This window comes from Leptonychotes weddellii, chromosome 2, assembly GCF_054177405.1.
Source record: "Leptonychotes weddellii isolate Sample4059 chromosome 2, ASM5417740v2, whole genome shotgun sequence".
In the NCBI taxonomy this organism is placed as follows: Eukaryota; Metazoa; Chordata; class Mammalia; order Carnivora; family Phocidae; genus Leptonychotes; species Leptonychotes weddellii.
Genome location: NC_138370.1, coordinates 78,124,772 through 78,137,484, shown reverse-complemented (window position 1 = coordinate 78,137,484; position 12,713 = coordinate 78,124,772). Strand labels below are relative to the sequence as shown.

Sequence of the window (12,713 nt, the reverse complement as noted above, 5' to 3'; positions counted from 1 at the left end):
CCTCGGAGGAGTAAAGGTAAAGCCTAGATTAAGCTAATTAAACTCTCTTTCTGGAGGTTTTGAATTTTGAACATAATGAAGCAAGGGTGGAATAAAACATTACATTTTTTTTTCATGCTAGCACTGGTACCTGAATAACTGTATATTTTTGATCCTCGTTTTTATCCTTTTTTTGTCCTGTGTCTAATTATAACAATCGAGTCTATAAAATTTCAGGTAGCTTTAAAGAGCTTTTTTTTCCCCCATTCTTAATCAGATTTGATTACTGTTATAACCTACTAAAGAAAAAAAAAAAATCCCAACTGATATTTGCAAAACCTTAAGTAAACTTATAAGTTGTTAAGAAACAACTTACCATAATTATAACACAACTGAGTAAATAGCGACGATTTAATAATAGTAACAATTTTTTAAAATTTGTCCTGTTTATTTTTCCCTGTCATCAACAAAATAAGCAAAATTTTATCATACTGTTTTTATAATCATTAAAGTCATTTTAAGACTAAACAATGCAGAATATAGATGAGTAAGAATCAGAAAACCATGGCAGATTTGCAACGACGTGGATGGAACTAGAGGGTATTATGCTAAGAGAAATACATCAATCAGAGAAAGACAAGCATCATATGATCTCACTGATATGAGGAATTATTATTATTTTTTTTTTTTTAGGATGGAGCAATCCTTTATTTTTAGACACTTTCACAAAGAGGTTATCAGTAAATGAACTTTCCAGTGGAGAACAGAGAACATGCAAATCAGCCTCCAGCCATCAGCAGCAGCTCTGCTCAAGGCCTAGGATCCTCCTTGCCCAAGTGGTGAGGTGGAGGTGTGTACTTCCCTTCCTTTATTAGTTTATCTCGCTGCCTCCTGATGTCACTCAGACGTTTCATCGTTTTCTGCCGAAGCAGACATTCTACGAAATCATCAAATTCTATCTTGCACTCTTTCTCTGCACGGGTACCACCGATTCCATGAGCACATTCTATCCATTCTTTTTCAAAAGCATGGCATCGACCTGGAATCTTGTGAGGCTGCTCAGCACTTTGGATTGTCATCCAATGATCTAAGTTAAGGCCCAGCCTTTTCTGCACATCAAAGAAAGGCATGGCGTCGCGCCGTGGTGCCCTTGTACCCTTGCTGGCCGCTGCTACTGGATGATCTCTGATATGAGGAATTCTTAATCTCAGGAAACAAACTGAGGGTTTGCTGGATTGGTGGGGGGTGGGAGGGATGGGGTGGCTGGGTGAGAGACATTGGGGAGGGTATGTGCTATGGTGAGCGCTGTGAATTGTGTAAGACTGTTGAATCACAGACCTGTACCTCTGAAACAAATAATACATTATATGTTTAAAAAAAAAAAAAAAGAAGATAGTAGGAAGGGAAAAATGAAGAATCGGAGGGGGAGACAAACCATGAGAGACTATGGACTCTGAGAAACAAACTGAGGGTTCTAGAGGGGAGGGGGTTGGGGTGATGGGTTAGCCTGGTGATGGGTATTTAAGAGGGCACGTATTGAATGGAACACTTGGTGTTATACACAAACAATGAATCATGGAACACTACAACAAAAACTAACGATGTAATGTATGGTAATTAACATAACATAATAAAAGAAATAGGAAAGAAAAGAAAAAAGAAAAGAAAAGAACACCATGACAGGTCAAAAAGAGAATTTGCTCTATAGATAGCACAGCTCTTTATCCACCTTTGTTTATGCAATTGTTGGTAACGAAGTAAATGTGGAAAACATTGCATAAAGGTTGTACCACCATGTATGACAAGCTTTGATGAAATAAAGGTTCTAGTTAATTTCTCAGCTCATATAGTCATTATTTTTCCCAAATGAAAGTTCAGATAAAGAATACTACATATAACATTTTGTTCTTCCCTCCCTTCCTCTTTCTCTTTTCCCTCTAATGATGAAAGGGTTGAATTGGTTTTGATGGTAATTGTATCAGGATCCCTAATCTTGGTTCCACCAGGACCTTCCTTTGAAAATCATGGCTTTTCTGCCCTTGCAATTATGACTTTAACTGACAGCTATGTGATTAAGGATATCACACCATGTCGAGAGCCCAAATTTATGTGGGTCACTTTTATCTAAAAAATTTCTATGAGCTAAAGGATAAAAGAAGTTTTTAAATACTGCTTTAGTATTTTAACCAAAGACAGTGTATTTTGGAAGTAATTTCTTATCTAATTTTGAACTATTTGGGCAATGGATTTGAGGAGGTTTCAATATATTTTGTATATAATAAATTACTTTTATAAAATCCATAACTAAATGAGCTATTCACAAGAAGGCTATATCTTTGGTATTATACTATAGAGTAGAATTGAACCTCAAGAATGGCTTCAAATATGCAGAATATAATATTTTGTATTATCCATTATCTCTGTGAACTCAAACAAAATTTTTTAAATCAGTACCATTTACAACTATACACTATTCTTGTTAATCCAAACTTCTCTTGCAGTAAATTGGTCAGTAAATTATCAGAACATAAGACAAATTAAAAATGTGTGAATCTGGGTTCTTTTTGGTCATGATATATACACTTTATACCAGAATGATTACTTTTTTATGCTTTACTTGAAAATAATTTAAATTATTATGAATTTAAGCAAATTTTAAAATCTTATTATTTTAATGCAAAAAATAAAACATAGAAAAATGTGATTTTTTTAGAAAATTTTTCATACAATAATATTTCAATTTTAATTGTATGTCCATATGGTAGAAACTAAAGAATGAATTGGCAAAGAATAATACTTGATGGGAAAAGTACTGTGAATAAAAATACTAGTCTTATAATAATTGTGTATTCTCCTAAAAGCTCATTGATCATTTAGATAGCAATGGTTTTTATTAAAATATTTGATTAATTATAATCAGATTGTTTATTATTGCTATATGTTATTAAAATGAAATAGCCTCAATTCATACGAGAATTTTATAATATTTCACATATTTCATCTAAAAGATAGTGAATCCAGGGGCACCTGGGTGGCTCAGTTGTTAAGCATCTGCCTTCGGCTCAGGTCATGATCCCAGGGTCCTGGGATCGAGCCCCTCATCGGGCTCCCTGCTCAGCGGCGAGCCTGCTTCTGCCTCTCCCTCTGCTGCTCCCCCTGCTTGTGCTCTCTCTGTCAAATAAATAAAATCTTTAAAAAATATATAAAATAAAAATAGTGAATCCAGATATTGATAAGCAATTACAGTAAATTATATTAAGTATGATATATAATGAAAACAATCCTGAAGATGGCTAATAACCTAAAAAGCTATATTTATCTGAACTCTAACTAATGGAAGTACAAAAAGTACTGAAATATGCAACATCCCCACTCCCTTGTCTTCAAATAGTTCTAAATCAGATGGGAAATTACTTGGAAATGCATTCTCTTCTATTAAAATAATCTCAACATCTAATTAGAGCAGATCTCTCTTGTTAAGCATACTTTCTCTCTCTATTATATAAATAATTGTTTTAGCCCTTATTTTTTTTTAGGGAAGTATAAATGACATACAGTGTGTCAATTTTTGCACATTATCTTTCTTTGGCTAGGGGAGAAATTGTTGCAGATAAATACTATCTTTAAGAAAGATCATGATATTTTAGAGATGTACACAAAGAAGAGGAGGAATGGACTTGGGTTGAGACATTTCATAAAAGTTCCTGAAATTAATTGGAGCTCTGTCTATTCATCTATAAAGTGAATATTAGGATACAGCATACCTACTTCACAAGATTATTCAGAGGATAAGATACTAAATGTATAGAAGTACTTTACAAAATATAAACAGTATATATAGGAGAAAAAGTCACTGTGTACACACCTATAGACCGTATATGCATATGCTTATAGACATTACACAAATTCTAGAGGTGTAGATACATAAGACTTTGTTTTCTACACACAGAGTATCTGTGGCCATATGACAAAACTGTCATATTTGCATTAAATTTATAATTTTTCTGTTGTACATTTATATCAATTAGACCCAGAAGTGTAATAATCAGCTAATTTTTTAAAGTAATCTCTAATCCCAATATGGGCCTTGAACTCACAATCTCAAGATCAAGAGTTGCATGTTGTGCCTACTGAGCCAGCCAGGTGCTCTGATCAGCTAATTTAATTATATTGTATGTCAGTTCTTCTTTCTCAGTTAAAGTTCTGAAGCTCTCTCTCTCTTTTTTTTTTCTTTACATTTTTATTTAAATTCCAGGTAGTTAATAGACAGTGCAATATGTCTTTCAGGAGTACAATTCAGTGATTCATCACTTATATAACATACCCAGTGCTCATTACAAGTGCCCTCCAAAATATCCATCACCCATCTAGCACATCCCCCCTCTCCCTCACCTCCATCCATCAACCCTCAGTTTCTTCTCTAATGTTAAGTAAGAGTCTCTTATACCTTGTTTTCCCTCTCTCTGTTTTCTTGTTGTTGTTATTATTCTTTTTATCTCCCTTCCCATATGTTCATCTGTTTTGTTTCTTAAATTCCATGTATGAGTGAAATCATATGGTATTTGTCTTTCTCTGACTGACTTATTTCGCTTAGCATAATACTCTCCATCCAGCTCCATCCACATCACTGCAAATGATAAGATTTCATTATTTTTGATGGTCAAGTAATATTCCCATATAGCAATATACTATATATTATCCTTTGGGTAATTATCTAGTAGTACCATTGCTGGATCTTAGGGTAGTTCTATTTTTAACTTTTTTAGGAACCTCCATACTGTTTTCCAGAGTGGCTGCACCAGTTTGCATTCCCAGCAACAGTGTAAGAGTGTTCCCTTTCTCCTCATGCTCACCAGCACCTGTTCTTTCTTCTGTTATTAATTTTAGCCATTCTGACACGTGTAAGGTGGCGTCTCATCATGGTTTTGATTTGTATTTCCATGATGATGAGTAATGTTGAGCATCTTTTCATGTATCTGTTGATCATCTGGATGTCTTCTTTGGAAAAATGCCTATTCATGGCTTCTGCCCATTTCTTAACTGGGTTATTTGTTTTTTGGGTGTTGAGTTTGGTAAGTTCATCCTAGATTTTAGATACTAGTCCTTTATAGATAAGTCATTTGCAAATATCTTCTCCCATTATTTAGGTTGCCTTTTGGTTGTGTTGATTGTTTCCTTTGCTGTGCAAAAGCTCTTTAGATTGATCAAGTCCCGACAGTTCATTTTTGCTTTTGTTTCTGTTGCCTCTGACAATGTGTCTAGTAGGAAGTTACTATGGCCATGGTCAAAGAGGGTGTTGCCTGTGTTCTCCTCTAGGATTTTGATGTTTTCTTATCCCATGTTTGGGTCTTTCATCCTTTTTGAATTTATTTTTGTATATGGTGTAAGGACGTGGTCTAGTTTCATTTTTTGGCATGTTGTTTTCCCATTTTCCCAACATCTGTCCAGTTGGTTGAAGAGACTGTCATTTCCCCATTGGATATTCTTTCCTGCTTTGTTGAAGATGAGTTGGCCATAGTGTTGTGGGTCCATTTCTGGGTTTTCTATTCTATTCCATTGAATCATGGGTCTGTTTTTGTGCCAGTACCATACTGCCTTGATGACTACAGCTTTGTAATATAGCTTGAAATTGGAATCATGATGCTCCAATTTTGGTTTTTTTTTTTTGGTTTGGCTTTGGCTATTTGAGATCTTTTGTGATTCCATACAAACTTTAGGATTGTTTGTTGTAGCTCTGTGAAAAATGCTGATGGTATTTGATAAGGATTGCATTACACGTGTAGATTCCTTTGGGTAGTATAGACATTTTAACCATGTTTGTTTTTCCAACCCATGAGCATGGAATGCTTTTCCATTTCTTTGTGTCTTCTTCAATTTCTTTCATAAGTGTTCTATAGTTTTCAGAGTATAGATCTTTTACCTCTGGTTAGATTTCTTTCTAGGTATCTTATGGGTTTTGGTGCAATTGCAAATGACATCAATTCCTTGGTTTCTTTTTCTGTTGCTTTGATATTGATGTATAGAAATGCCACAGATTTCTGTAGGTTGAGTTTATAACCTTTAACTATGCAGAATTCATGTATTAGTTCTAGCAATTTTTTGGTGGAGTCTTTCAGGTTTTCTAAAGTATCATGTCATTTTCAAATTGTGAAAGTTTGACTTCTTTGCCGATTTGGATACCTTTTATTTCTTTTTGTTTTCTGATTTCTGAAGCTAAGACTTCAAATCAGTCTGACTAGATTTTAGTTCTCTTATCCCTACAGTAAGAGATGCTCTAGTGTCTTTTATGCTTTTTTCAAGCCCAGCTAGTATCCTTATAATTGTTGTTTTAAATTCTAGTTCAGACATCATACTTATATATGTATTAATTAATCCCTGGCCATCATTTCTTCTAGTTCTTTCTTTTGGGGTGAATTCTTCCATCTTGTCATTTTGAAGATCAAAAATATAAAATAATAAAATAAAAATCAATCAATCAATCAATCAAGGAAGCTGGATCCTAGGTGTGTTTTGGTGTGCTTGTTAGGGGAAGACTGATAGAAAAAAAAAAAAGATAAAAAATTAAAAATAGGGGCACCTGGGTGGCTCAGTCGTTGAGTGTCTGCCTTCCGCTCAGGTCATGATCCCAGGGTCTTGGGATCGAGCCCCACATCGGGCTCTCTGCTCGTCCGGGAGCCTGCTTCTCCCTCTCCCACTCCGCCTGCTTGTGTTCCCTCTCTCGCTGTGTCTCTCTCTGTCAAATAAATAAAATCTTTAAAAAAAAAATTAAAAATAATTTTAAAAAATAAAATTAAAAAATGAAATAAAATAAACTGTTCTTTCTGCTTCCAAAAAACAAAAACAAAAAACCAAACAAATAAAAAAACCCAAAGGAAGCTAGATCCTGTTTTCCCTAGACCTGAAACTTTTCAGCACTCTGTGATCAGTAGACTTGGTGCAGGAGAGGCCTTCTTGGGGAGGGTCCTGCTGTGTTGATTCTCAAGTGGACTTGCCTAGTGGAAATGCACCCTCCAGTACGCAGTGGGGCAGGCCTTGGTCTAAGCAGCTCTGGTGTCCATTTAGGGGCACTGTTTTTGTCTCATTGAGGTTAGTCACTGCTGATGGGTGAGCTGGAAGGGGAGGTCAAGCCCACCACTCTTCAGGAAGGCCCAACAGACAAGCGAACAACTGCCCTTCCTGTGTCCCCAACTTCCATCAGATCCCCGCCTTCACCCTGCCTTTTTTGGAGCGCTCCATCTTCCAGGTGGCACAGCACTCCTGTGTTTTATCTCAGGCATGGCTGAGTTTCAAAACCCCACAAGTCAGAGATCCCCACAGGGTGGACCATGCTGATCCTCTGGGGGAGGATCTCACTGCACTGTGGTTGGTGCAGACTTGTCCCAGAAAACAGTCACAAAACAGTACAGGGGTTCAGAATTTGGTAAATCACAACACACAGCTAGTGCCAGGGTTTGCTACCCTTAGCCGGTGTCTTTGCTCCCACTCTGGTGAACAGGGCAACTCAACAGTGCCCACAGGGTCTTTTGCTTGCAGAGAAGCCATATCACCTTTCCCAAATGCACTCCAAGCAGGGAAACCACCTCTTCCTGTGCAACCCAGGGTATCCTCAGACCACACTGTCAGTTCCTGGGACTCCACCCTGCTTCCCCACCAGAACACCACTCAACTCACCAGGCATGACCCTGGTAGTGGCAGTGGTCTGAAACTTCAGACCCTGTCCTCCACTGTTTATAAGAAAAACAAACAAACAAAAAACAACAAAAAACAACTGGTAGTATATAAACACTCTCCTTTGTCCCAGTTAATGATTTTGGGGAAAAGTCTTCTTGTGCAGTACCCTGCATGTGATTTCACTCTTTTTTTTTTTCACTCTTTCACTCTCTTTCTCTCATTCTCTTTCACTCCTCTCTCCAAGATCAGGGCTCTCTCCCCTCCATAGCGTCCATGGCTCTTCTCTCCCCCAAATCAACTCTCTGTAGCTCCTACCTTCCACAAGTCATTTTTTTCTGCTTGCAGAGGAGCAGCATTGTTCTCTAAGATCTCCAATTGATTTCTTGGGTGTTCAGCATCATTTGATATTTATCTAGCTCTGTTCAAGGGAGTAGGCAAGCTTAGGGTCACCTTCCTCCTCTGCCTCTGAAGGCCTCTTAACAACTTGGATCCAACAGAAATATAAAAAAAGATAATAAGCTACTTTGGGCACATTTTAGTTTGTAAAAAGGAAATCAAAATCAAATGTGATCATCATATAGTTAATCTGATCATGAGGAAAAAAACCAAAAAACAAATATACTTTTTATCCCGCATTTAACATTAGGTTGACTTAAAATCCATGAAACATAATTGGTCAGAAGCACACTGAATTTTTGGTTGGATTTCTAATGAGGGCAAAATTCCAAAGCTACTGCTTGAGAGGATGTCTTAGGTCTGTCAGAAGAGAGCAATGGAAATTCCTGAGACCATCCAGCACTCACACTACAAATGGAAGTGTAGTTGGATGTCATTTGTGTTAATAAAAGGATTACTGATTTTGATATAAGCTGCTCTGACAGTTTCTGCCCAACTGCACACTTTTATTATAGGTTTCCCCAGAACAAAGGAGCTATTGTCACATCTGTTTGTCAGTGAGAGAAGATAATCATGGTAAACCATAGGATAAATGTGATACAGGTGAGCTTCCCAAAGGTATGAGTTGGAAAGAAAAGGACACAAGAGGACATGCTACATAGAGGATACCTGGATCCAAACTGTCAATCCAAAACAATGAAAAATATGATATTGCTGTGTTTCTGAGGTCAAGTCACTCTTGAAATCTATTTTTACTGCCTCAACATTAACATCATTTACACATTATAAGCCTGGAAATTGAGAAGCCACGTCATAATTACAAGCTCCTTATCACAATAGCAAGTGTTTGATTTGTTTTTACCTTTTTAATACTCAGGCTTCATAGCTAGCAATATTTTTCTTTTTCATTGTAACTTTTCTTGTCACTGTGAAGTTAAAATCTCTGCTAGGTAGCTTAATCACTTGCTTCAAAAATGAATGTTTCTTAGTTCCTAAGACATGGCTATCATCTCAAAGAAGATTTGTAACTAGTTTACCGAAATGTTGGTGTCTGAATGTGCAATAAATCTCCAAAGACTGTGAATTTTGTTTCTAATACACTTTTAAAAATTGTGTTAAAAACAATAACTGAGTTTTCTGCTTGAAAAACCCTTGTCTCAGGCACATACAGACCATATTCTCATGCCTTATACTTTGATTTCAAAGAGTATTGCATGGATAGAGAGCATGCATGTATTTGGAGATTTCATGTGTGCTGGTATACACATGAGCTGACAATGTCTCTATGCAATTAATGCCCATGGTACACTGATTTGAATAGAGAAAGTGTTGGGGTGCCTGGGTGGCTCAGTCATTGAGCATCTGCCTTCGGCTCGGGTCATGGTCCCAGGGTCCTGGGATCGAGCCCCACATTGGGCTCTCTGCTTGGCGGGTGGCCTGCTTCTCCCTCTTCCACTCCCCCTGCTTGTGTTCCCTCTCTCGCTGTGTCTTTCTCTGTCAAATAAATAAAATCTTAAAAAAAATAAAAAATAAAAAAAAATGAATAGAGAAAGTGTTTTACCTTTGTAAGATTAGGACAAAATCTAATCATGTAGAGAAAACTAGATGGAGAAGTATTGATATCATGATTCTGATTATATTACCTCTACTTGTGGAACTTAATTTCACTGCTAACCCATTTCCAAATATCCTTTAATAGTGGTCATATGCACTCTGAGGCATACATGTTTTCTTTAAAAATATTGGATAGAGAGGCACATACTTCTTTAAAACAGACAAGAGCAAGACAATTGCCTCAAACTTCCATGAGGTATTGGCTCTGGAGATACTGCCTATGGGGTTAAAATGAGGAGTTCTTTAAAATTGTCATCAGGCAGTTTATCCCCTGCCTTTAATAGGTCCCTTTGTACTTGTACATTTGAGGAAAGTGGGTGGGGTTGTCTTTTAAATTTTTGCTCTATCCATGTTAGAGTCTTCTTTTCTACAATTACTTCACTTTTTTCCTATGATTCCAGGACCCTGGGATCATGACCTGAGCTGAACGCAGACACTTAACCAACTGAGCCACCCAGGTGTCCCCCCTACTTTCCCTTTTTATAGTAGCGTTGAAACTACATTTGCTGCATTGTGTGAAAATATGAAAACTACTCATCCTTTATAATGATGCTTCTATTGCAGTTCTGAACTTGGGGGTAAGGTGATTGGAACACAGATGCAATTCCTATGACTGTATCCATCACTTAATTTCCTGTACCACTACAACAACATTAAATGGCTTTGTGCATATATAAAGATGTGAAAACTCATTAGTAATCTAAAGAATGCATACTAAAATGACAATGAAATATAATTTCATAATGATTAGAAGGAAGAAGATGTCAGATTACCTGGGTGCATCGGAATGTTGAGTACTGGGAACTCTAACATACTTACTACTGTTGTGTGTATAAATTAACATAACCACATTCTAGATAGAGTGGGAATTGCCTAATCATTAAACATGTGAATAGGTTATGATCCAATTCCATGGTTAGAGTATATGCTAAAGAAATTCTTACATAGGTGCATTGATGGTGATGCTCGAAAATATTCCTAACAATCTTCAAAAAATGGTGAAGATTCAGTAAGGAGAGAGAGAATTAAACATTAAAAAATGTTAATAGATATGAATTTGTTAATGATATATCAGAAAAGGCAGAAAGAAAACAGAAAGTTTTCCCAAAGGTAGAAACTGTAGGATGCAGCTAACAGCCCTAAGGCTGTAGAGCTAAAAAGTAGCCAAGATCTCTGAGAAAGAAGTGGTGGGCTTGGATCTAGACCTCTGGGTAAGGGTCACCAGATATCCAGTGCTGGTGTCTCTGAGGGGATAGAATAAGATTTTGTGAATTGGGGTGAAACTACAAAGCAGATCAAAATATTGCTACAAGTAGGAACTCCTATTGCTGACATGAAGATGTTTGCTGGAATGATTCTCAAAGGAAGCAGACAGAAGCAACAGGAGGCAAATAGGAAGAAGCAAGACCATTTCTTTTCCTCTAGCTTCATGATCTCTCTAGAACACCCCAGATTAATGTAACCTAACCATGAATCAGCTCACAAAAGAGATATGATTTGCAGAAGTTCTAGTCCAGAATCTCAAAGGAGGGAATAGAATCATGTTTGGAGTTGAGGATCAATAACCTAATAACTGCCCAAACCAGAAATAACCTCAGTGTCCATCATTGGGTTAACACAAAATTATGGTATGTTAATTAATATAATATAATTCTGAATGACTTAACTATTCCACAAAACACCTTTTGCAGTGAAACACATGAAAGAAGTATTTATTTCTCACAGGTTAGCAGGAGAGCCCTTTATCTAAGGGGGGTTAGGAGTTGGTTGACCCAAGCTTGACTGAAGTAAACCTCCTTCACAGTCCAAGGTCCAAATCTAGCTGTGTGTGGTCTGTTTTAGAGCCCAGACTGCAGGAACTGCAGTAATATTAGTGATGGCAGAAGCACATAAGGACAAGGGGGAAAAGTTTCTTTAAGTTCAAATTATTTTAAGACCTAGGCTTGGAATCACTCCCACCACATTTAGTTTGCCCAAGCAAATCACAGAACCAAGTCCAAAGTCGAGGGGCCAGGAAGTACACCCAACCAACTCCTCCTTCCTGAGGTAATGTCAAGCTTGTAGGGGCAAGGGGTAAAAAAATCAAACAAACAAACAAAAAAAACAAAAAATTGGGGCTATTAGTTCAATTTACCATAGTTTTCTCTATTGGCTACAATTATTTATTCATAACCCTCCCATTCCAAGATAGCGCTCACCCTCATTTTAGGACCTTGTAAGCCCCATCGGATTCTGACACCAAGATCTCATTAAATACATTAGGCCCTCAAGTGTGATTTTTTGATCCAAAGCCCTGTGAACTAAAAAGTTATCTGCTCTACACAACCAAACTTCAATCATCAAACAGTGATAGTTTGACAGGAAAACCACAATAAACACTCTGGTTAAAAAGGGAAGAATGGGAATGTTGTGACAGTCTTTAGTGCATAGAAAGTCTGAATTTCCACTGAGAAAGTTTTTTTTAAATTTTTTTATTGTTATGTTAATCACCATACATTACATCATTAGTTTTTGATGTAGTGTTCCATGATTCATTGTTTGTGTATAACAACCAGTGCTCCATGCAAAACGTGCCTTCTTTAATACCCATCACCAGGCTAACCCAGCCTCCCACCCCCCTCCCCTCTAGAACCCTTAGTTTGTTTTCAGAGTCCATCATCCCTCATGGTTCATCTCCCCGCCGATTTCCCCCCCTTCATTCTTCCCCTCCTGCTATCTGCTTCTTCTCCTTTTTTTTTTTTAACATATATTGTATTATTTGTTTCAGAGGTACAGATCTGCGATTCAACAGTCTTGCACAATTCATAGCACTCATCATAGCACATACCCTCCCCAATGTCTATCACCCAGCCACCCCATCCCTCCCACCCCCCACCATTCCAGCAACCCTAAGTTTGTTTGCTGAGATAAAGAATTCCTCATATCAGTGAGGTCATATGATACATGTCTTTCTCTGATTGACTTATTTCGCTCAACATAACACCCTCCAGTTCCATCCACATTGTTGCAAATGGCAAGATCACATTCCTTTTGATGGCTGCATAATATTCCAT

At 37.2% G+C, this 12,713-nt stretch overlaps 1 protein-coding gene across 1 annotated transcript; it reads right to left on the bottom strand.

Moving 5' to 3' along the window:
* Positions 1-657: 657 nt before the first annotated feature.
* Positions 658-1,158, bottom strand: LOC102729172 (NADH dehydrogenase [ubiquinone] iron-sulfur protein 5). Its single transcript, XM_006727163.2, has one exon. It carries the CDS (start codon positions 1,107-1,109, stop codon positions 789-791), a length of 321 nt encoding a protein of 106 aa, XP_006727226.1. The 5' UTR covers positions 1,110-1,158; the 3' UTR covers positions 658-788.
* Between the last annotated feature and the right edge of the window lie 11,555 nt (positions 1,159-12,713).